Genomic DNA, 27,216 nt, shown 5'->3' with positions numbered 1-27,216 from the left:
TAGGCAAGATAGCTCCTGACTGAGGTAGAAGATTGTCCTCAAGAAATCCTTCTCAAGGCCCCCAAATCACTCCATGACAACATTTGTCCACCATATTTTTTGAAAAAAACAAAACAAAATTAAACAAACAAACAAACAAACCTCAAACCTATAACAGACTGAAATCATTTAATTTCATTTAAAAACTTAAATCCACGCCTAATGGATGTGGTGTGCACTGTGTGGGGGATGGGCACACTTGTCCAGTGGTACAAAGGCAATTTGTGTAAACAAAGTGTTTGTACCACTGAAATTAAAAAAAAAAAAAATAGTAACGAAAGGACAAAGAATGAGTCAAGATTTTTAAAGTACTTTTTAAAACAAAGAAGTTATTAATAGCACATGTTTTACATCAGCTGCTCTCACACACTTGCAGCTTTTATGAGGAGGGCCATTCTTCCCAAATAAGAGCCCTATTTTCCAGGGACAACAGACTGTATTTTGGTTTATATACCTTGGTGACTTTCTGCACATTCTTCCTTCTGTCCAAACTATTCTTTGCATTCCTGCTGACCTGTTGACTATCTACTTATCCTTCAAAGCAAGGCTCAGCAACTGCCTTCCTTTCCGAGAGTTTGTCCCAGGCAGGATTACTGCTCCATCACCTCAACACCCATGAGACTTCTCACATTTGTCTAGCATAGCCCTTATCATATTAGTATTCTGTATATATTTAATTTATTATGTTGCTAGCTTCCAAGACTGTGGGATAGGTGATTTTAAGTTTTCTGAGTCTGTTCTATTATATACTGTCTAATTCACTGTAGATGTTCAAGAAGTGCTTGCTAAAGTGAGTCACTTGAAAAATCTTTCTGCAAGGTGGTTTGGACCTGGTGTAAATTTCATCTACAATGAATACACTGTTTAATTTAGAAATTGTAACTATGAGAGATTCATGAACACAGGCTGACTTAGATGTGCTAGCATATACTCAGAGAACCTTTAGAATTCTAAAAGTAAAGCATGCTTACTTTCTTTATGCTGGCTCTTTCTCCACTTGTTCAGCTATTGTCAAAATTTAAATAAAAATTTTATCTAGCTCAGTTATCATCTTAAGAGTATCATTCCATTTCTATGTAGCAAACCAGTGAAGTCCCAGCCAGAATATCATCTGTAGCATATGATGCATTCTTTTTTTTCTTTTTTAGATAACTGAAGGATACTTTGCAGAGCATCGGGGCATACATAAAACCATTCTGACATAATGTTTTCAAAATGTATTAATCTGCTTCATTTTAAATTCCTAGAAAATATGGAGCATAAACAAATATATTACAACTCATGGTCTTTACTGTAGCCATACTGAATCTTATAATTTTCTTGGCAAGAAAGTCTAAGAAGCACTGATTTAGAATCATCAAAAATATTCTCTTGTTCACTAGGGCAGTGATAAAATTCTGTGCTTGTTTTACACTTTTTTTGTTTCCTGTCATTTTAGTTTCTTCTCCATTCTTTCCTACCTCTTTCCTGGTTTTCTGCTCATAATTTACTTTGGCCTAGAAAACCAGATAAAAGAAAAGCTTGTTAAGGCATATGTATTATATATGAATTAAGAAGATTCTGCACAAATGCCTAACCATATTAGAATCTCAGAGGCCTTTTCAACTTATTAAAATTATCTTATGAATTTACTTTTGTTTTTCTATACACTGTGAACTTGTGCAAAAAGATTGCTTAAAATCAGTCACCAGAAAAATGTGTACAAATCAGAGTGCTAGAATTCTCACTGCAATACTCAGCATATACCTACACACACACACACACACACACACACACACACACACACAACATATGGTCTACAAATACCCATATTGGAAGATGAACATAACTTATCAGGGGAAGGGTACTTATTTTCAGAGTCAAAACACAATCAGCATGCTATATTAATATTTGTAGATTATAATTTCATTTTTCATTACGACTACCAACTCTCATATTTTTTCAAGTCCACTGAGACAATCATGGAGTCCAAAATATACTTTAAAATAATATAAAGTTCCAAATATTAGTCAGCATAATATACATGTAAGTTTATTTATTATGTACATTCCCATGCATAAAATAAAAATGCAAAAGCAATATAGACTAGCAAGAAAAGAAATGATAGATGCTGGCATTGTGGGATTTTTTTTTTTAAGAGACAGGTCTGGGTATGTTGCCCAGGCTACAGCATATCAGCTCTTCACACACACAATTAGAACACACTATAGCCTCAAACTACCGAGCACAAGTGATCTTCCTGCCTCAGCCTCCAAGTAGCTGGGACTACAGGTGTGTACCACGATGCTTGGCTATTGTAAGATTCTAAAAGTAATGTTATATTTTATAAAGTAGTTACTGCTGTAGAAAATTCATAAATGATCAGCCTGACTATATGAATTAACATATGTTAACATTTTCAGCATTTCTCTTAAATGAAAGAAATTGATTAAAAAGTATTTTTCCAATGTTTAAGTTGGTAATTTTCTTTTTTAAGGTAAAATTCTTCTTGGGTATTCAGTGATTATGAATTTATGCATTTTTCCAGGCAAAGTTTCTGTTTTTAGTTGTCCATAAAATGTATCACATCTTTATGGTTAGGGATAAAATGGTAGTGTTTGGCTTCTTACACTTGAGGATTTGCAATGGAGTTTCGACACACCCAGACTATCTGATCCTTTTGTCAGAGGTAAAAGCTTGGAAGACGCTGGCTACCAGGAAGGATCCTTAAGGTTTTCCCACCAGTAGAAAACGTTATCAATTTTAAGAAAAATGGAGGGTTGAAGAAATCATTTAACATTAGTGTTTCTTAAAAAGCTGTCCCTTTTATCTTCCTTTGAATTCATTAATTATAGATCTACCACATGATTTATAGATACCGGCAGAGATGGAGGTGGAAATTATTCACACTGGGAACTCCTACTGGACTCCTGTTAAGCAGTTTGGATGCTGTTAAATGTTCTGTGTTACAAAGAGACAAGGAGATTCAGGATCAAGTGCGATGTTCCTGGATATTCTGCTCCTCTGCATATTCTCCCAAAATTCAGAATTTAGTCATTTAAAAATATTGGGATTGCTGTATTAGTTAAAATTCTTTTGTTTACCCATTAATATACATTGTAGATTATGAAATCCTGCCTCTTTCAAAAGGAGCATCCCAAATTTCCTAAGCACACAGAATCAAATTACTTAAAAATTATGTCTATTTCATATTCTGAGTACATGCATTTGCAATTAGCTATGTCAGGCATTTTTCTTTCATTTAATTTCATCATCATCAAGTAGTATTTATTAAGCACAAACCTGGCTAATTAATTTTCTGGAGAATAACAGATACTCTTAAATTCATTCTATTTAAGAGCCCTTAAATACTCTACCTGATATATGACAAATTTCCTTTAGCAAAAATTGCCTTTAAATTTTAATTTTTACCTTATTATTTCAAGGTTCCATTAGGACACATTCCACTCCCAAAGTTAGCATATTCAAATAAAAAATGTCATTCAGAACTAATACAACAGACTCCATGGAATTTTTATTCTTACTACAGTGTATTAATATTTTACCTCACTTTTAAAAAATATCACTATTACAGCTATTAATATATATATTTTTTCCAAAAGTGATTCTTTAAGGTAGGAAATAAGCAGTTTGAGTACAATCAATAGATGCAAAAATGCATCTACTAGTTATACTAAAATTAACTAAATTTTTTAAGTTAATTTCTTATGTCAAAAGCAAAGGAAAGCCACTGATGTCAAACCAAATGGATTCAAAATGTTTAGCAAATGAATATAAACATGTCTAAGATGAATGATCACATTGAGACTTTGTGTTTCCTGGAAAAAATAAAAAGCATATTTTTATGTGGACTTGGGGAAAGGGGAATATTTTAATCAAGGTATGTTTTTCTAATGGCAACACAAACACTTTATTTTTATTTAACAGCAACACCACCACCATATTCACTTTAAATTCCAACCACAAAAGTAAAATTTTAGAAAGTCATCCTTATAGACATCATAATGCCATTCCAATCATAGTTTTCTGTTCAACAGAAGTTAACACATAAACTTGTATATCTAGTAAATCTTATTTCTAGAAGCAATTACACTGTACCTCAGGGGCAAATGCTTGGGAAGAATGACAGAAACTAAAATGAGACCATGAACGTGTAACACATGCTCGTGCCTAGCCATATTAGCATCACCTGTTGAAAGGAGTAGTATTTTGCTGTTATGGTCAATGGCCACTTTGACTGTACACTAACAGGCGCAGCTAAGAGCTAAGCTTCAGAAAGGCCTAGGAAGAGCTCCAAATGACAAGCCAGCCTATAATCACCAGTCACATACAAAAGAGAGTCTCTGGGCTTTATATCTTAACATGCAGATTTGAAGTTCAATCTCAAGATGAGATGAAGCATTTGGATAATTCTGAATAAGTTAAAAATATTCGTCAGTTTGCCCTTTGAATGAGTCAGGGACTCACTTCCAAGAGGGCTTCCTAGAATAGCGGGATGCTCTCATTTTCAAACAGAGATTTACATCTCTATTAGAAATAACTCCAACAAGAGATGAAATGATAGGAAGCAGCGGCCAGAGAGGTAAGGGAGAAACAAAGGGAGGTCCTATATTACAGTCACAGTCATTCTGGGGTTTCACATCTGGCAAGAAGTAGCCTATCTTTGTTTATACCGGCGGAAGCCCCCAGGAGAACACAGCACACAGAATCCACAGGAAGGATTTGGTCATACTTTTCAAAGCAGTTTAGTTTTCAAAAAATCAACCTTTCCTAAAGGAAAAACACCTTGAGAACTAATTAGCAGTAAGAAGGGCCAGGAGAAAAACAGTGTTCTCTGGTAAAAAGATTATTTTGTTGATCTCGGGTAAAGACCTAGGGCCAGATGCTAAGGTGGATGTCCCCAATGCTTATCTCTCTCCCCTCTGCCCCAGGGACACTGTAGTCTGTTACATTTGTATCCTCTCAACAGGAACAAAGGCTCAAAACAATTTTTGTAAGACATAATCCTGAATCATAGGACAGGTGGCAATTTTCTGAGGAGTAACAGTAGATTATTGGAACAGCAGAAAGAGAATGGAAACATATTTTCTTTCTTTTTTTTTTTCTGGTTAATCGGTTTTCTTGGGAGCAAAGCACAAGCATCTACTCTTTACACTGCAAAAGGTAAACAAGACAAATGGATACTAAACATTCATGAGGCAAAATTCACAACTGATGCCTCTTACTGCTTAAGATCCCCTATAAATATGCTGGCCAGTGGTTTTTAATGGTGTGATTGTCTGACTCAGCAGACCAGTGTCAGGAAAGAAATTTACATAAATGGAAAGTGAAATCTTTCTGCAAGAAAGAGGACTGTTAGAAACTGCTTAGGTAAGGAGACGTTTACTTACACAAACATGGATATACATATTAAACCTGCCCGCCGGTATCTTCTTGAGCTTAAGTTATTGCCCATAAAAAAGCTAAGATGTTTGCTTTTAATTTCCAAAAAGTCATCTCAGTTTCAATTTTACTTGGAGTAAATTCTGCAAATAGAGCTGTCATTAGGAATAAGAAGAATAATATCAAGGTAGTATCCAGAAGGTAATGGCCAAGGACTCATCCTCAAACATAGCGCCTGTTTAGATGGCATGGCCACGGATGAGAGTGTGATACAAGGCAACCTCAGGGCAATGGACTCTGCTCTCTAGAAGTATGAATGAACGATGTGAAAGGGCCTTCACCCTAGTGCAGCATGGCACAGTCTCTGGAGTCAGACTGCATGCATTCAAGTCTTAGTGTAAGCAATCCCTGTCTATATGATCACAGGAGAGGCACTAAACCCTCTAATCTGTAATTTCCCCTTCGATAAAATGGCATGAAAATAATCCAATGTGCATGTGAAGAAAAAAATTAAAAACACTTAAAACATTTATCACAGTGTCCAGCATATACTAAGCACAATACATGTTAATTGTTACCATCATTAACTATTGTTTCCCTTTTGCTCCTGGTTCTGTACTTCTGAGCCAGGTTGGGGAGCTGTATAGATGGAATGACTGGCTTTAATTCTTCACCGTGCTCTGTTTGCACTCACATCTTTGCCATGGCTTCACTATGGGTGGGGTGTGTTTTTCTACTGCTTGAGCCTGGACTCAGCCATATGACTTGCTCTGGCCAATGGCCTATGCATAGAGTGGCAGTGTGCCAGTTCAGGGCCCAGGCATTAAGGTGATTCCTCCTTTGCTGCTGGCCCTCTGATACTGCATGGCATGAGAGGGACACACTCCAGCTAGTCTGCTGGTTCAAGGAATAGGTGAAATATGCGTAGGCCACTCAGATACGTAGACTTACAGTGTGATACAGAGATACCAGCCTAAATCAGAGTCCTCCCTGCCCCCAGCTGCTCTGCACAGAGCCATGAGGGAAATAAAGGTTTATTGATGTATATTATTGAAATTTCGTTATTTATACAACAAAAGCTAACTGAACCAAGTAGTGAATTAAAGAGTTGTCTATCCAAAATGCATTTATTTCCCAAGGAAAAAGACATTAGCTTGGGTCTGGGTCTGAAACAACAGTGGAAGGGTGAGTGTGAGAAGACTAGAAGGTTATTACAGGCACTATGCTAAACACTTTATGTATATTGTTTCTTTTAGTCTTAACAGCAGCACAGGAGGTAGGCATGACTAATTTTACAAGTGAGGAAACTGAGGCATATTGAGAATGAGTAACTTGCCCATGTTCACAGAGGAGGAGAGTAGCTAAGGCAGAATTCAAACTCAAGAAGTTTCCTCGCATGGTATGAGATGATGATGATGGTGACGAGAGGTGCAAACATGTATCCTCCCTCTATGGTCACTGGACTACTTTCATCACACGTGTGTATTAATTTATTTAATCCTTAAAACGCTGTGAAGTAGATATTATTTATTATCCTCATTGTACAGATGAGGAAATGGGAGACAGCTGGTCAAGTTCCTGGCCCACGTTTTCTCAAAGCTAGCAAGTGGCGAGCTGGATTTGAATACAGCCCATCTAGTTAACCGTTACACAATGTTAACAACTATTAACATACTACCCGCCCCAAGGTGAAAGGACAGAAACACAATCTTCCCCTTTTTCTGGACACATATAAGCTTCCCCAAGTGTTCAAAAACAAATATACATTCTGGGCACCATGATTTTCTTTAAGTGTATAAAATGTGATAAATGACATTTAATTTGTACTACAATCACTCTCAGGTTCCACTGAGCTTTCACTCTTGCTTACACAATTGTTTTATTTGCTGCCTTTATGTTTACTTGCTTTTAGTTTTGCTTTTCTGATCGTGTCTTTTTAGACTCAACTCTCTCAAGTTACAAATTCAGAGGAATCCTAATGGAGTAACAAAAAGAATGAAAAAAAGAATGGTAATCATGATGGGTTTTAAGAACTATTCCTAGGAAGCGAAAAATAACTACTTAAGGTACAAAACCAGCCAGATCTGCCCACACACACATTTCCTACATCTGGCAGGAAAGCCTCAGTGGTCTCGAGGCTTCAGACACTTTCTCCATCCAGTCCCCAAGCACAACAGCCACATCTCCAGTACCTTCTCCCGAACATGCAAACATCATTCCTACCCACCTTAAAAGCAGCGCCTCCATGGATGATGGATTTGATAAAAATTCCCAAGTCCGTTCCAGTTTCCCGAGATTTGTTCCCTTTCAAGCTCACCCCAAGGCCAGCAGAGCCTGAATCATTCAGGGGAATCTCAAAGGTGAGTTGATCAGTTGTCTCTAGGGAGAGTGCATAGCAGTCGGGTTCTCCTTTCTGTTGGGGATACACAGATGGAAAGAATGAAGAGAGGAAAGCAGATTAATATTTCACACTGTCAGATGACCAAACACAGATGCAAACACAGATGTTAGAGAATGACTGGACCTCCAACAGTCTGCCACCATCCTGCTCCTGGCAGGCAAAGGCTGGTGGTCTTTTCTCTGCAAGGGGCCACCGTCACATCTGCAAAGGGGGTGGGAATGAGGAGCTCTCAGGGAATAATATTTGGTAGTGGTCAACAGAAAGGATTATTTGGCAACGCAGAGTCATGTAATTTAAAATATCCTATAAGCATTTGGAAATTCAGCAGAATATTCACTGTGATTAAAGAGGCATTAGACTTTGGGAATCTCAGGAATCAGAAGAGATCTTAGAGATAATGTAATCTCAACATTTTCATTTTAGATGAAGAAACACAGCTTAGAGTAGACATGTCCTAAAATTTTGTGGAAATATTTGGCTTATATAATTTAAAACATGATTGCTTACCATGGAAGCAATGCAACTGGTAAAGATTATCAATAGGACACAGTACTGAAAAAATAAAATGTTATCTTAAAATTAGAGCTATGCGATTTATAATGGATATCATTGAATTAAAATTCACTTTGTCAAAACTCATGCTTTATGCCTACAATTTTGGGTAGTATAATTCACTGCCATTCAATTTTTGAACCCAAACAAAAATGATTATGCACAACAAATACTCATGTCATCTTTGACAAATGACACCTGGCCACAAGCATACTGCTCTTAAAAATACAGTGAGTATAGTTGTAAAAAAAAACATATTTAGGGTTCAGGTCTCCAGAAAGAAGAATGTGGTTAATCATATTTGGTCCACAGTGTTTTCAAGTATACAGTAGTGGGAATGGACAAGTGCTGCCACATGATAATCTTTGTAGGTATCCCTTCCACATTCCTCCCAAGCTGGCAGAAATGTGAAACTCTGCCACAGTATATAACCGAAAAATTTGAAAATGAGATATCCCTGGAAACTATCAACTCATTCTAGGTCGGTAGTTCCTTCCTCCCTGTAATTATGTCTACAGACTCTTCATCTTAAGGTCACTCTGAAGGGACTCTTATGTAAAATTACATATTTAAAAAAATTACTATGAATGCCTGAATGTCAGTCACATAACCATAAAATCAGAAGTAGCAAAGAACCTATAATTAAAACAGGATTAAGGGTCTGATCATAGACAGATCCATTGACAAGGCATTTTCAACCCCTCCCAAAATAGAGAAAACCCACCTCTAACTTTTAAAGAAACAGTTCCTTAATTTAATTTCATTGCCAATGAAGTTAGCTGTAAAGATTTTGACAACAGGTTGTTCAAAGAAATGAAACTTTATTGCTTAATTTAATAAAGATATTACACATTAGCTCTTTTAACTAATTCATTAGGTTATTATCTAAGAAACAAACCCCATTATTTGATTCAAACTAGCTGTCTTTTTTTCCATTGGAATGTCAGAGTTTAGTGCTAAATGTCAACTATTTACCTTCATCTTTGTCTTCCAAAATGCCCAATTTAGAATCCATAACATTTCATAATCATTCATGTTTCCAGGAATCTCTAAGGATTTGGTTATTTCAGTCTAATAAAGTCCCACTGTCTAATAAAGTATAAACTAAAGATCAACTGTTTTTCCTATAAGTTTGTGAACACCATTTTAAGAAAAAAACTAGAAAGCTTCTCTGGCTTTTATCTACCAGAGACAAAGAGACAAGAATGAGTTTTGCTTTAGTAATACTTTCAATTCACTTCATTCTTTGATCAAATCATTTTTCTTTTAGCAATTGTGTGTAATTCTTAGTAAAACTGACAACCACTATTTGCACTAACACCTTTCATTTATTACATAAGTGGTAGAAAAAATAGAGATCAGTTGGCATTATGGTTATCTTTTCATTTGAAAGTTAATTTATCGTTTTTAAGTCCCTGAGCCAAAAATACAACAAAAACAATAAGCTAGGGCCTAACAATGACTGAGTGCTTCTGTCCTAAGTGCTTCACACATATTATATCCTTACTCTTCTCAACAAGCTTATGAGGTTTATTCTCATGCCTATTTTACAGATGAGTAAACTGAGGTGCATAGCGGATAAGTAGCGTGATTATAGTCTACAAAACTTGCCAATGTTGAAGCTTGTGTGGCCCAGGCAGCATGGTTCCTGTGTCAGACTCTCCCTCGCTCATTTTTGGTTGAAGGGTTCTGACTTGTCTACTATATTTTCATATTCTATATTATTCTACATTCATTTTTGACAGAAGTATTGAATTTTAAGGTACATTATCTATGGATAAAGAATAATGAGTGTATTTATTATTTTTTAATTGAAAAATAAAAATTATATCTATGTAGTGCCACACGATATTTTACACTTTATACACTGTAGACTAGCTAAATTGAGCTTATTTACATATGCCTTATCTTACATACTTAGTACTTTTTGTGTGTGTTGAGAACACTTAAAATCTACTCTCTTAGTGATTTTTAAGCATACAGTACAATGTTAACTATAGTCACTATGTAGTACAATAGATCTCTTGAACTTATTCCTCCTAAGTGACATTTTGTATCCTTTGACCAACATTTCCCCAATCCTCTCTAACCCCTGGGAACCACCAGTCAACTCTGCTTCTATGAGTTCAACTCCACCATTCTTAACTACTATACTGTATCCCTGCATCCCAACTTTTGTGGGTCACCACGATTTGACTTCCCTTCAAGAGATTCCAGGACAGATTCCTACAATAACAGTAAGATAGCATGCAATTTACATTTTCTACCCAACTCCAGTTATGCTTCATATCTTTCTTGAGCCTGTACCAGGCTCAGACCATAATTAATGCTCTCTAATAATAGCAAACTTCCCAATGGTAAAGGAAGCCATTACAGTAGTTAATATAGCCATTTCCTCTGTTGGAAATAAATGCCCCCTTACCTAATGTAAAAAAAGAAAAAAAAATCAATATGCTGAATGCCTCCCTCCAATAATCTTGGTTCAAACAGCAACTCTGAAAATTAAACTCAAATCTTGCTAGACGACATTTTTTAGCAGAATGGAAAAGGGTATAAAGTACTTGCAAGTGCCCCCAAAGCAAGATCTTAGTGATACGACAAACCTAAGGGCAGTGGCACATCCAGACCCTGGACCCTCCCTGGCTCCCGTCTTTCAGATAAGAGCTCTTTCCATGCTGTTCTAAGAGTCTAAGACATTCAAGCCAGAGACCTCAATATCATTGTTGACTCCCGTATCTCATCACATTCCACATCCAGCCCAACAGCATCTCCCATCAGCTCTACCTTAACAGTATACCCAGAATCCTACCACGTGTGCCCAATACCATTTGTAACAACCCCCTCCTCTCTTCTCCCTTTGCTTCCACCTTTCTCATCTTCACACCATGTCTTAGTATAGCAGCTAGCGTGGTCTTATTAAAACAAATACTCAAAACCTTTTAGTAACTTTCACCTCATTCAGAGAAAAAGCCAAAGTCCTTACAATGCCCTAGAAATTTCCTAAGTTGAGCACCCCAACTCCCCTCTCTGAGCACACCTACTCATCTTGCACTGACCATAATGGCCTTCTTTCTTTTCTTCAATACAACCTGTACACTTCTGCCCAAGTCCTCTGCATTGCACCTCACCCCTCTGCTTTGAATATGCCTCTCCAGGATTTCTGCACACCTCAGTCCCTTACCTCCTCCAATTCCCTGTTCAAACACCAATGCTTTAGTGAGGTCCCTGGTGACCATCCAATTTCAGATTGCTTTAATGTCCTCCCAATAGTATCCTCTCTAGGTCCATTGTCCATTGTCTAGTTTTGTTTTTCTCCATAGTATTGATCACACACTGTATACTTGCTTATTTTTTTAAATAATGTCTCTTGAATGCAGGGACTTTTATCTTGTTCTGATTTTTTCTCACTGATGTGTTGCTAATGCCTAAAGCAGTATCAGTCTCAAAATAGGCACTGGATAAAGATTTGTTGAATGAATGAAGGAATCAATTTATATGAGTATCAAACAGTATGTGCCTGTATGTATCTACGTGTATATACACGTACAAATCTGTATTTGTAAAATTGTAAGCAAATGAATAAATTGTTGGCATCACATTTGTATCAAGATTTCATTAATTAAAATGTTCATATAATTTTTACATTAAAAGTAATTATAAAAAGCATGCGATATCACAGGAATAAAGAACATTAAGGTTAAGGTTAATAAGGTCATAAGGAACCTTAAAAGTAACAGAGTCCAATTTTCCTTTTGATACCATACTTCCTGCTTCTCAGAAAGATGCTATAACCCAGTTCAACATCAACATCAAATTCTCAGTGAAGACATCGAGATATGTCATAGTTAATTCATGATGGACATCAGTCTGTTCATGGTTTTAAATTATATCAAGTACTTCAAATTATAAGTGAACATTTCAAACAGCAATATTCATGGTACATTTCATCAAGTTTGGGAAGGATGGTTATCCAGTACCCAAAGCCACATTGTCTATCTATCTATTCATCTACTGATCTACACACACATACACACATATATACATGTATGCTCACATACATACATTATGCTCATACATACATGTATGGTCACATACATACATACAACAAAAGTTTTAAGGGGCAATACTCACCCAAAGTGCAATTAATTCTGGTACTCTCCATGCTATTTTCTTTTTTAAAATTTGGTCACAACCCACTAAGTTGATTTCATAACACAATAATAGGTCATTTCGAAAGCACTGCAATCATGTATGTATAGGCATTATTTTGATTAATAAAAGGAAAAAAAGCAAAACCAATGGTGAGGAGTAAAATGTTAATTCCTCTTCTTTCCTAATTTTTATAAGCCATTTACAATGCTTTATCCTGTCCAGCTCTTGCCCTAACCCTTTCTTCTCTTTTACACAAACTTTTTTCAAGTTCCTACAGCTATTGATCTGATACGATCTTAATTATATATATACATATATTTTTTCCCTTATCTCTCCCAGTTATTTCTCCTCCTATTTTACCATTCTCTCATGTTGTTCTCTATAATTTTATTTCTATTTCCAAGCATAATGAATAACCTGTCACAGTTGGAATTCAGAGATGAGACTGGTCCATTCTGGCCTGAGTGACAACAGTCACTCTGCATACCACAGTCATTCAAGGAAGTTTTATCAAGCAACTGCTATGTCCTAAACACTGTAATGTGAAATGGCCAGTCTACCTAGAACAAAATTAGCCAAACCCCCCCCCCCCAAAATAACTGAGCAACATGGAGGGCCTTCCTCTTTCATTTGAAGTTTTATCTGGAGAGGAAAAAATAGAGTTTAAGAATAGGAAAGAGGAAAAAGAGAAATCTATGTAGGCTTTGCCAGACATACTAACCACTTTTATGAAACAAATATCAAAAGTAATTACTTAGTGTGAGAGGAGGAAAGAGGCAAGAAGATGGATGACTGGGGAGGCATCCACATTATTAGCTTAAGAGTGTGCCAAACGGGGCCATCTCTAGAATCACAGATGTCTTGTACTGAAAAGCAGTGCTCGACTCATGCATGCAAGTGGTAATAACCCAGCCTTTCAAAGCCTGGGGGAATCCACCAGCCCATAGGGCCACTGTTCAATTTCCCAGAAGCCCAGGTCAGACCTGAAAGCATCCATACCGAACCTTTTATGGCCCTCATTTCATTAAATGCTGCACTCTTGGCTCAGCACAAGCAAGCTCGGGATGTCTTTGCCTTACCTCCCAAATGTGTAATTAGTCTGTGTTGTGAGCAGCTTACTTTATGCAAGAATTATGTTTCACATGCAATCATTTTGTCAATTACCAAAACTCAAACAAAAGAACTTTAAGAAAAAAAATGAATAAGATTTTTTTATAGATATATATATATAAAGCAAAAGCCATACCTGGCAATTCTGCCAGGATATTTTAAAATAAGCTTAAACGTTGTTAACTTTTGCCTAAGTAAATTCTAAGGAATTTAAGGTGATGAAACTTCTGTTATTTAGCTAAACAAATTTTCACAACAATGAAAGGATAAGACACCTGTAAGACGTTTAATTTTCTGAAATTATTTAATCTTCTGAAAAAGCACTGGGTAGTTTATTATAAAGCATGAAAGGTTTTTGGCCAATTGGATTATATAAAATTCAGAGTGTGGATATCATCCTAGAGTAGGGATCAGAGTCTCATTCCAACAGCAGGGAGGCCTTTTATTTCCTACTGTACTTTTCAGAGAGTGAAGAAAAGAAAAAGATTAGAGATGAGCAGGCACATGCCAAGATAAAATGTGGTCTAAGGATGGTTATTTTAATGAATTATCAAGAACTTTTTTTCTATTGCTAATATATAAATGAAATCAGCAAAACTCTTGGTGATTTATAAGCAGGCAGATGATCTTTTAAAGTATTTTGCCCTCTGGAAAACAGAAAATCTCAAAAAAGAATCAGAGATCGTAGGGCTAAAAAATAATTAAAAAAGTCAAATCTAAGTCACTCTAAGTTGTTGAGAATTAACCCCAAATTCAACATTATACATCAGTCATAAAGAAAAGAAAAATGTAAGTTAATGTGGCCATAAATAGGAGAAAAATTTCAGTGAGTTAAATGTAAGCAACACTGATATTTACTTTTAATGGAAGAAAAAATTTAAACATAGATTACAGTTAACTCAATAATGTCAATATTTTAAATATATGTCCTTAAGTGATCTCCCAAAGTGCATATTCATTCATTTCAAATGATTTTTAACCATAGTTCTGAATGAAGAAAATTCTAGAAACTATTTGTAATTGTGACACTTTTTCATGCTTTTAAAAACCTAACCCCCCAAAAGGGATGGAGGGAGGGAGGGAACTATTAATACTAATGCAAGAGCAGATCTCTGACTGAACTTATCAAAAAACAATTTTCTTTAAGTAAAGGATTAATCTAATACCAGAAAACAAATGTCAGAAAATGGCCATTCTTTACTGTCTGTTCAATATAAATATACCGTAATGCAGTATTAAGCCAGAGGTTAAAACTAACAAAAGTAAAACAAGTCAGAATTAAGATTCCTGTGGCAACCTCCTCCTGGCCAAATACAGTATATAAACTTGAAAGATCAGAAAATTCAATGGTTTAGTGACACTGGCACTTTTTTTCCTTTTTAGATAAAGAAGTGAATATAATATTATGTATCATGAAAAGCAATGGAAATAGATATTCTATAATTCAGACAGCACAGATTTTTATAAAACCAGAACCTGCTTTGTTAATATTGAGAAACAGGTCTTTTCACTGTTTTTACTCTTTCCTATTAAAAGTAGATTAGAGAAACCTGATTAGAAATGTATTAAATATTTTACATACAATAATTTAGTAGTTAAAATCCAAGAATACATGCTTTTGTATGAATATCAGATTTAAGAACAAACGGTATTTATAATAATTTAATGACCTAGAAAGAAAGCATGATGAGCCTAATTTCTAAGAGTTGCCCATTTGGGAAGCTGGGTTCTTAGGTGAAATACTTGTAATATCTTTGCATCACAAATATTTTACATGCCAGGCAACCCACGCTTCATGCCTTTAAAAGACAGCACAGCCTCAAGGACAGAAGTGAAATGTAAATGCCACCACCCAGCATCTCAGTGAAGTGAGCACACCAGTTATGGTACCTGCTTTACCCATAGCCCAGCCGCCCAGCCCACAGAGCAGGGGTGGCACTGGCTGACTTGGAGGTACCTCTGATCCCTTGATATCCTGGCCACAGGCTGCTACTGCTTCTTGGGGTGGTCTGGACCAAGGCAATGCCCAACTCAGGCTGTTCTCACAAACCAACTAAGCCAACCAAACTGGCTCCCTGTAAGACTTGGATCGTCTTCTGTCTAATACACAGGTTCACAGTTCACAGTCACTGTATGTAGGGGAAAAATGAGGGTTTCTATGGTAAAAAAGTTATAAGGAAAGGTTTCATTTTAGACTTCTCAGAGACTATATAAAAAGTTAATACACATTCAGAGGTTTTGAGAGGGGGATAGAGTACGTAAGGTTTCCCTAATTTATGCGACTATGGATCACATCTCTGCATGAAGCATATTGCAGGAAGAGTTCCCCACCATACATTTAGAGAAATACTGCATTGGAGAACATGGAGGAAGACTGGCAGGAGGGAATGGAGCAGAGAACAGAGAAGGTCCCAGATAGAAGTCCTGCGAGTCACCAACAATGCCTGAGAGTTGCCACAGAGCCCCATGGTTAAACCTTCCAGTTCTGTCATTTCTGCATCACATTTTTGTGTACATGACACAGTTCACAACCCCCAGGATTAATAACAACAGAGTCAGAAGGAAAGTATACAGAAGCAAAGTACAGTCTCATTCCAGCTTTTAAAAGGTGCAGAAAAGTAAGTACATCCTGAAGCTTTTAAAATTTAGGAGTCCTTATGCCATAAAGGGCAATAAATGATGTTCAGTTCTCTTACGTGAAATTTATTTTCTTTCCTTCTTCCTTTTTATTTTTTGAGTTTTGGATTGGGAAATTTCTGTAGATAAAGGTAAAGAATAAGGCATTTTCACTGAGCCTTATGAAATGCACAGAAATGCACAGAAAAAAAAAAGTCTTAAGCCAATAGGGTAGAAGTATGAGAATGTTCTACATAGCAACCTCCATCATAGGTACATGTGCCATTATTTAGAGCACAATGACTCTCAGTAAGAATAATACAGCTTTCTTTCCAAATCAAGAATTTTAAAGGCAGGGATTACATCTTAATCACCTTAATTTTCCCTAGAGGACCTAAATGTTCTTCCACGTTAAAGCTCAGAGAGTAACATTAGTTAAATTATGCTACCATGTAGTAATAGTACTACCACAGCCACAAAAAAAGTAGTATTTTTGTAGGGGTGGGAGGGAGGATTTTCTGTTTATTGGTTAAGGCTTATAAGAAAATCAAATGATAAAAACATAGCCATTTTTACCCCATCCTTTACTCTGAGGTCTGAATTGCATCCAATATGATTCCAGCTGGAAATCAATCCCCATTAGTATGCTGTTAGTGACAAATAATTCTAAATTCCAAATAGGGATTGAGAAATCTCAGTGGGTAACAACCATTTAAAATTCTCAGTACATGTTTACTACTGTAATGAGAATGTTCCTACCATATACATAACATGCTGTTTATAGATGGAAACACATAATTTGCCTTCTATCTTAATAATTAAATCAATTACTCTGTTAAAATTAATTGTGAGATAAAACTGACAATAAAATAGAAGTCATTTAGGTCCCACAGAGGATGAAAACCCATCAAAATTAAAATGTGAATATAACTTCCTTTCATCATCCCACAAACAAATTGAAAGACGAGGGGAAATCTACCCAAAGTTAATTTGTGGGGAAAAGTGAATAAATGTATCAGTTGGCTATAATCACAGTAATGCTGCATAACAAACCATCCCCAAATTGTAATGTATACAATAAAGTATTTATATCTGGCTCATATATCTGTAGGTTGGCTGGGGTGTGGCTGATCTAGGCTGGGCTCATGTAGGCTTCCCACCAATCTATGAATTAGGTGTATGTCTGTTCCACATATCTCCTATTTTCCTTGGACCATTGTGGATACCGGAAACATATTTATCACATGATAAAAGGAGGCAAAATTGAGAAATACCTTTCAAGCATTTGCTCACATAACATCTGCTAACATCTCATTGGGCGAATGGATTCACATGGCCAGGTCCACATGCTATCATCAGGAAAATACTCTCCAAATACCATGGGGCCATGCCAAGCGTATGGCTGTATAATGCTATTATTTGGAAGTGAAGAATTGAAACCAGTAATCCCATCCACCAACCGGAGAGTATTTTGGGGCGGGAGGGATGGGTGATATCAACAGTTAAGATATAAAATAGGAATCACAGTTCTCTGAATCATGTCTTTCCCTTATTTTGGGTGTTACATTTTGTATGTGGACATATATTCATTCCACAGTGTGAACCTCAGAGTGGCTTCTGGGTATGTGATTTTTTTCTCAAGATAAAGAAATATGCAGCTTAGATTTGGGAAGATTCTTCCTCCACATCCCCCACACTGTTCATGCCAGGTTCTTGAGGACTGTTCAGGTGGCTCCAGATCCTTAAATATTAATAACAGGCTTGAGTTACTGAATATCGCCTTTACTTCATGTTATACTTCCCTGGTATTCATCTTCCAAATGTTCCCCTCACATGCTGTTATATGTATGAGAAAGCAGGACAGGGTACGGGAGCAATTTCTATGGTCTTAATTCCTGTAAAATCAGTGTGTAATTACAAGAAGTTTAAAAGTTCAGCACACTTCCAATCAATATTTTGCTAGATGTAGGTTGAACAGGACTTCTTTCTTCCCTGAACTAATGGGATCTTCATTTCCCAACACAGTCAAGTATGCTTCAAAGACTAAACAAGGACTATTTCAGTTCAGTTCATGCCTAAGGAATTAATTTTTTTTAATTAATCCATCACGGCTCCATTTTTACTTGCTGACACATGAAAAAAGAAGACACAATGAGTGGTTGAATCTTTTTAGTCAAGCATTTCCCTGATGGCACAGACCTACAATTTTTATGATACTTAATGAAATCGTACATAAGGAAAATATCATTTCCGTATGTATGTGTGTGTATATGTGCACTTGATAAGCGCAGACATTAATTTCTACTCAAAAGAAATTTCACAGCGAAAGTGTAATAGAATAAAGAACTCTTTGCATAATATTTCCAAATACCCTAACTTTATGTCTCAGCATATAAGCCACCTTTTCTTTAAAGTATTCCCTGATTTTACCAGTGGAAAAATAATGTGGCCTTCTTGGAGCTCCCATTTTACTTTTTTCCCCCCTATTCTGATGAATCTCATCACTTTCTTTCTACTTATAATTATTTGCCAGCTTGTCTGTCTTAACTATGCTATACCACTGTGATCTCATCAAGGGCAGAAATTATGTTTAATTCAACTTTGAATCCTGTTTAGCATCCGGCAAAATTCATGCATGCATCTAATAAGTATTTGTTTGGGGATGACTTCATAAATTTTTTTTTCTTTGTGGCACTTCTCTTCTACAATGCCCTTTGAAATAATAACATTGAAAGGCCAAAAAAAAAAAAAAAGTGACAGCTGCTGTACGTCTTACATCATAACTACAGAAATCATAGTTTTTAACACTTCTAACTTAAACTTTCTAGCATGTTTGTTAAGGGAAACTGATATCAATCAAATTCTACATGTATTTTACCTTACTTTTTAGATGGGATTCTCTCTGACTAAAATTCATGCTCACCAATGCTCCTCTGTGCTAGTGATTGGCAAACTCTTACTCATCAAGCCCATCTTAATTGCCACCTGCTCTCTGTGGTTGGGCACTCATCTAGGTCTTCACAGTACTCTCTATATAATTAAAGTATAGCACTAATTATGTTATATTATGATTATTTATTATTATATAAATCTTTAGGGACTTCATATGCACCAGAGTTTCTCCACTTTTACGTTCATGCCACTAGCCCCCATCCCAATGCATGCCTAAGAACAAGTGTATGGTACATGCTATTTAAGGAACATTGCTGACAAGTTTTTCTTTAGTTATTTCTTCCATTTCAGCTCAGTATGTGTCATGTGTTCATTAATATTAAAAAACAGTTTAGAAACTGCTAATTAAGTTTCACCATTTTGTAATACCGACCATCTTACAGGCTGGTGGTATGTTTGGTAGAAAACAAGATTCACTATCAGCACCATCACCATCACCAAATGGTATTTGGGGACATTAGGTAATATATTTGGAATATCTATAGCAACAGAGTGATTCCCCTTTTTCCATTGCTATAATAGGGCTAAGCAGAATCATAACCTGTTTGCACTTTGGTGCCCATGAAGAGCTGAGCTATACAAGAAAATAGCTTGCAAATGTTTCTAAGAGCTCACATTTACTTTGGCTCAGCTGATCACCATATCCTGTCTTGAGTTTCGATGTGGGGTGGAGTAAATCTGTCATTCACTTCTACTTTATTATGACAGCTGGTACTATTTGGCAACTACCCTGTTCAAATTAAACCCCCCAAAAAGCAATTTTTCACATTTCAAACTAAGAGTATGTCTACATCAACACCTAAACAATTGACTGAAAAGTTTAAATTCACTCAGTAAGCAAATTCATTTGTTCTAAATAAAACTGAAAAGCAAGCTAAGTTGCTTTGACAGTGGTGGTTTGTTTGTTTTTAATAAAGGAGTTGAACAGCAGTTTGTGTATAAGCATCAAGTAAAACACTCTTTATATGGTCAGTATCTTCCAGTCTTTGTCCTTTCAAAACCATTGCACATTAGGTATAGATAATCCAGAATATTCTTTATACTCTACTTGACTGGAAAGAAGAATCAAACTCATAATTCACATATAAAATGACTGGTAAAAGAGACACCTGACCAATTATTTTCCTGTTAAGGAAGTTCTTGATCTCAGCCTTTGTCTCTGTCAATGTAGAGTTCATCCCATTATTTTAGCCACATCAAAAGTAGGGCATTGGCTAAACAAATATGTGTGATTTACAAAGGCAGCCATATTTTAGTGATACAAAGCAAGTGGTCTATGTTTAATGAGGACCATATGTTCAGATAACTCCACAACTTTTTTTTCCTGCTAAATTGTAGAAGAAAAACCCAACCTACCACAAAAAGCTGAGATAATCAAAGAATTAAAAAAATTATGAATAAGTGCAAACTTATGAATAAGTGCAAATCATTTACTAATATGTTATAAATCAACACAATATACAATAAATCTTTTTAAACCATTATTTAGCATGTCAGTATACTTTGTACTTTGTCTAGATCTCTTTTAACAAAAATATCTATAGTAGGAAATTCACTGCAACTTCCTAAGTAACATTAATAATGTTCTAAGAACCTTGTGTATGAGCAAAACTCATTTTTTTCTAGCATCCTATTAGGACAATCTCCCACATTCTCTTAAAAAAGAAACAGATTTGGAAACTTCAAAAAAAAAAAAAAAATGGAATGGTCTTCCTTTTATTTTCTTCACTCTCTTGACTATGGTAATTAACGTCTACTCAATACCATGCCCAATCATCTGTCTCCCCTGGGACTGTACTTTCAATTAAACCTTTTATTTCATCCAAGAATGCCTTATTCTCATTGACCACTGCGCTTTTTATCTGTGGATTTATGATAATCTAATGCACATCTCCTCACAGGCAGAATGGCCTTATACATCCTTATTGTTCTTATACCAGGAGAGAAGTGAAAAACAAAATTAGCTCCTGCGGAAGCCAGGAAGGAAACCGCATTTGTTTAACACAGCAAGAGGCCTTTCACTACCTGCACGGTGGCCTTGACCAGTGCACTGCCCTGGCCTCTCAATGTGCTGGCTGCCCCTTGCCTGGCTGCCCGCTTCTGATAAGAGATGCCAACTCCCTTGAGAGCTATTGAGAGCCGAGAGCAGAGGCAGCACAATCTTTGGGTTATATTTTCAAAGGTTTGCGAAGGAAGGAAGACATTTGCATGCGATCACTATTCTTTTCAGCAAGAAACCCTACAGGTTAAAGAGGAACCTCTGAACTGCTATCTGACTACAAAGGCTTGGCTTTTTAAAAAGTTAGCCACTAGCTTGTTTGTAGCTTTTTGCCTTTACTTTATTTCCAGCTAGGACACACATGATTTGGTTTCTGTTTTGGAAGTACACAAATAATAGTGACATGTTATTAACTTAACCACCAAGAAAAATTACATATTTTTTTTTTACAGTCATACTCATTTACACAGTCAAAGACAAAGCTCGATCTAGGGTACTTCTATGTCTTTATGATATAGCAAATAAGTCACTGTTATGTATATCTCAAACATGAACAAATTCAGCAGCCTTCATCATTGTTTAATTTCCTTGCATGCCTACATAGTACATAAAATTATCAAGTTAATAATTGCATTAATATTTATTTATATAATTTATTGTCAACAACATGTCTAGTACCGAAGAGGAATTGAGGTAGCTTGCATTAATAATTACATAGAAAATATCTGTCAAGTTTTCAACAAGTTGCTAGTGTTGACATAGTCATATTTTTCTAATAGAAGAATTCAGAACCCAAAGATTTTTTTCTACATTAAAGATGGCCAAAACTTTAATGAATAATGTTTGTAATTCATTCCTTTTTCTGATGTGTAATGGAAACAAGCTTTACATAGACAATGACTGTGAGTACAGACAAGGCAATTTCTAGTTAGAAAACAGGTTGCATGCCGTAAGTTTGTCTGTAAACTTGGTGCTTACAATTTGAACTTTTTTTTTCTTCAAAAGAAATACTGGTAAACGTTGCCTAGGTTTCCATTTGTCAAGAAAGTTTGTCTACTCAATGGTATCTCCAAAACAAACCAGTAAGCAATAATTTATATTTTACAGGATGTGTTATACTTAACAATGTTCTATGGAAAAATGCACCTAAAATTCCAAATTAGGAAAGAAGGAACACATTTCCTTCTGAGCTGGCTATGGGAGTGAAGTCCCTTATGGTACCCACAGCAGTGGTGGCGTCAGTAGAGGATGGGAGGATGGGCTCCATCTGTGCCTACTGCTATGGCAACAAGCGTTGCCATGGCAGAGGCCAAAGAGGTGGCCATAAGAAAGATATCTGTTGGCAATTTGTTATCTCTACATTTACTTAGAAGAAGTCACGCTTTAGGTCAAATGCTCCCCAGGCATCTGAACTGTGGAATGGACAAACACTCCAAGGAGTATTCCTGCTGCCCATTCATATATACAGATCATTCATAATTCAAGCACTGTCTGTACAGAGTGTCATGCCAAGATTTGATACACAGAAATCCAGAGAGTATTATTTTGGAATAGAAAGGGATCTTAGGAGACTTTCATTTAATTCCCTCCTTTTTATAGATAAGGAAATTCTTCTCACTGTTTACTGTCAAATTACATTTTTTTTGGTAATTTAATTTTAATATTTCTTAGTTTATCACTATCTACATAATCCAACTCCTATTCCCCATCCCCAATTCAGATTGTGGGTGTTTAGAAGAATAAATCTCTACATGGGGTGGGAAAAGAAAGAGAAAAGCATATCCCTCACCAAGGGAGAGAGGTATCCAGCATAGGGAAAGAAATTTACGTATATCTCAAGGTTAAAAATGTTGCTGAACAACAAAGTAGGAGAAAGGAGCTTGCCTCACAATTTTGTATTTCTAACACTGTATTTGCAGAAAGAAAGCATCCAACAAAAATTTTGTGAGTGGAAATAAAATAAGACCCAAGAAATTAAATGCTCATTCCAAACTCAACCATCTAGTGGCAGACCTGGGCCAGTAACTCCAATTTTACATCCCTGACCAACACTCACTCTGCTATAGAACAGTGTACTCTCTCCAACTTCCCTCATCTAATGCGGAAGATTATAATAATATTGGCCCCCAGCAAATTTCATCTCCTTGAAATGTGACTTTGCTGCTCTTTCCATCCAAACAGGGAATCTATTCTATTCCTTACATCTTGACTGGCCTCTTGACTTGCTTTGACCAAGGTTGAGGCAGATGTGACACTTCCGAAGCTAAGCCTCAGGATCCCTTGCATTTTCTGCTGTCCTTCAAAAGGCCATGTGAGGACACTAGACTAGCCTTCCAGAAGGTGAGAAGACACATGGCAGAGGACCAAGGTGTCCCACTGGACAGCCAGCATCAACTGATAGACATGTAAGCAAGACTGCCTTGGCCTTCCAGCCCAGCAGATGCTCCAGGTGAATAAGCCCAAATAAAACCAGAAAAGGAACCATTCACACAACCCACTGTGAGAAATAATAAATAAACACTTTAAAACTTAAAATTTGGGGGTTATTTGTTAAATAGCAATAGACAACTAAAGCATAGAACTTGTAAAAGAGGATATCAATTAGATGTTACATTCACATTTGATGGATTTTGTATATTATCTTGGGAAAGGGTCTTGTTACAGACTTGCAAAGATAGCAAAAGTAGCCAACAATATTGTCACTACAAACAAAATATTTCTTTCTACTCTTCTTTTTCCCTTTCCTCAGTTTTCTTTCCTGCCTTTGGAAAGGTGTTTGTAATTCATTCATTCTCCATATTTTTAGAAGTTTTTTTCTCCTTGCTTCTTTGAATTTATCTAGGGCCCAACCAGAGTTTTATAATACATCGTAAATAAAATCTTTCATGATTTTAAAGTTCTTTGACTTTTAAAGGATTTTGATTTCTTCCTTTTTATAACTGCTAGTTCACTGTTAACCTCTAGCTTCCTTAACGATATACAACTATTTTCCTTCCATTAGCTTTTCCAACAGATGACAGGTATCGCACTATGTTCTTAAATTCTTTCCCTAATAGCACTTAGCATTGTCTATAAGCTCCTGGAGTTCAGGGATAATGTTTCAGTGGATTTTAGAATACCCAATGCATGGCACAACATCTAGCAGAAATAAACATTCAATAAATATTTTATCAGCTAAACTGGGAATAGTAGGTGTTTAGTAAATATTTACTGAACATCTCCAATGTGGACCCAGAAAAAGAGGAAACGGAAGCCCAAAAGACAATTCTCTTGAACATCAACCTCTCTTTGAGTGTCATGGAAGAGAAGCATTTGGTTTCAGGAAGATGGAGTGAAAGTAAATCATGAATAAGATATTTTGGTTGGACATTCTTGTGTTTTGCCATTTTGGGTAGGTTTGTTTTTGTTCATTTGTTTCTGTTTGTTTTGGGTCTAAGGATGAAATACATAGCTCCTGGGAAACAAAGAAGGGAGAGGATTGGCCCTTTCAGTCAGGCTGAAAGTCTGTAACTCACCTGCAGGCTGCTGAGGCAAATAGCTCCCTAAGCCAGGAGCCACAGGCCACAGTGTTTATGGAATGAATGACTAGCACAAGGAGCTCTGCCATTCTTGGAGCTGATATTTTTCTCTATTCTACTACCATTACCTCCATCTTCATTACTGAGTGGCATTTTAATGTGATTTAATGTATGTAATGTACTATTACCTTCATCACAACTTACCCCTTTAATATAAAGTAGAAATAAATATATTCTGTAATTGAGAGAGAATATACAGAGTGTTATTTGCTTCTAGAAAGGCAGGATGAGAGGTCAGAAGCAAGAAAGGAAAGAAAAGGTGAGAAGAAGGAAAAGGAGAGAAAGAGGAAATACAGGAAAACTGAAACAACATTTCAAGCAGTTAATCCTTATTTAGGTCCTAAGCCTCTAAGAAATGCAAAGAATTAATTAAGGAAAAACTAGGTGATAAAAGTCCTTCATATAACTCAATAAGTGGCCAGGAAACATAATTGAACTCGTTTATAATTGAATATCCTGCCATGGAGACAGATTTAAAGAAGGGTAAACTTAAAGAGACATAACAATATTAGATGTTCTTTTGTCTTTTTAACATTTGTGATAAAACATTCTTTGTTTTTAAGCAAAAACTGGGACTGTGGTGGGACTTCTTTCAGGCAGCAACAAGAAATAAATAGTATGTGATTGGTACTTGGGCATCTTAATTTAAATCATTATAATATCTTAAAGAAAAATGCATCTTAACCCCTGCAATGCTTTATTATATCTGACAAGTTCAGTAGTGGGGCACCTATCTGCTGGTACATTATGCATGTATGTTCTGCACACTCGTTAAAAATAATGAGAATATATTTAACAGTCATCGCCCAGAGAATCTTTGGGGACGGGGCATGGGAGGAGGTAAGTAGCAACAGATTGTTATTTAAGTGTCTATCTCTGTTTTACCAGCCCTTAGGAAAGAAAAAAAAAATAGTGATCTTAAGTTGATATTCTTTAATGATAAAGATCACACATTTTTCCTGGAAAAACAGGCAGATAAAACATGTTCAGACCTCTACGTATCCTTTCAAAATGAAATGGACTGCAGCAGCAGTTTCACATGTATGGTATTTACTTTGATAACAGCTGGAAAAGTCAACCATGATCAATTAAGGCAGTATTTTGTTTTCCTAATCTTTAAATATCCTTTACAAAATGAACACATTTCCTTATCTTACACCAAATGTACCTTAGCAAATGTACTGATCACAGGCATAGAGGCAATTAAGCAAATCAAGGTCATCCCCCGAGTTCTGCAACCTACTTCTTGCCCAGCTGCTCCACATCAACAGCTGGCATAAATTACTGGTAACATTTGGTTAACTGGATGATAAGAAGGATATAGGCAGTGGTTGGTCACAATATTACTTTTTCTGAGCTGTTTAAATATGAATATTCAGAATATTCTTCTTTTTTTCTAGTCTCTGGAAGCCTAATCATGGCCATCGTGGCCACTAATAAGACATATGTCTTGCACCATGAGAATAGGGCCCAATCTCACGGCTCTTCATTGTTAACTTTGCAAGACAATGTAATTAGGCCACAGTCTTCTGAAATGTCAAGAGTGCTTCTTTACAGCACAGGACAGTCCTCCTTCTACTACCTTCCTGTCCCTAACAAAACCAGTCTTGTGATAAAAGCCATTAAGTATTTACACTCTTGCACCTGGAAGCCATACGACCTGGAAGGATGGCCTGCACTTCCTACATCTGTTTTAATAATGCTGAACCAGAGCATTTATCATCATCGATTTTATCAAGACTAGATCTTGCTGACAAGGGTTCAGTAAAATTCTTTCAGGTGTAAGTACTTCTCAGGGAGTAGCAAATGACTATTAATCCTTCAGCCTTGTGGGTTACGGACCATATTCAAAACGCTGGCAAAGATGAAGGGCCCTCCAGTCCCTCAGCACACAGCACAAGGCAGAGAAGGTACAGTGTTTACCTCAGGGAGGGGGAAGTCTTGCTTAGAAAATATTTCTGATTTTGACAGACAATGTGAACTTTGGTAAGGGGCAATGTCTTTGCACCTCATTTTTTCTGATCTTCAACGTGAGATAAATGGAAACAAAGTATAATTGATTTATCATAGTAAATAAGGATGGCTTTCTTGGGAGCTCTGAACCCTCCAACGTGAATTCCACCACAGTAGAGTGGTAGATGGTAGGAGATGGTCCATGGAGGGGGTCAGCGGAACACACCTTACCCCTCAACATCCCATGGAGGAGATAAGGAGAAGGGAAGAAGGGCAACAGGTGTTAACTTTGGTATGACTCTGAATCTACAAGTTACAAGGTGGCACATAACACATTTTGAGCACAATCAAATCCAGTGTGGGAATTTTAAAGCACAATCGAGTTGGGCCTGAAAAAGTCAGGTACAACTGAGTGTGCCTAAATGAATCAGGTGTCATTGAGTTGGGTAACTGCATGGCACTCAGACCTGGCCCTTTGCCGA

The 27,216-nt window shown here is 36.5% G+C and overlaps 1 protein-coding gene across 1 annotated transcript in view; it reads right to left on the bottom strand.

Moving 5' to 3' along the window:
• Positions 1-27,216, bottom strand: part of PARD3B (par-3 family cell polarity regulator beta) — a 970,516-nt gene that overhangs the window by 404,149 nt on the left and 539,151 nt on the right. The window contains exon 11 of the mRNA XM_076005852.1: positions 7,649-7,834. Within this exon, the coding sequence (XP_075861967.1) occupies positions 7,649-7,834 (186 nt within the window). The remainder of the gene's footprint in view (positions 1-7,648; positions 7,835-27,216) is intronic.

Source organism: Microcebus murinus, chromosome 8, assembly GCF_040939455.1.
Source record: "Microcebus murinus isolate Inina chromosome 8, M.murinus_Inina_mat1.0, whole genome shotgun sequence".
Lineage (NCBI taxonomy): Eukaryota > Metazoa > Chordata > Mammalia > Primates > Cheirogaleidae > Microcebus > Microcebus murinus.
Note: the sequence above shows the minus strand (reverse complement) of the source record. Positions and strands in the feature narration are given on the sequence as shown.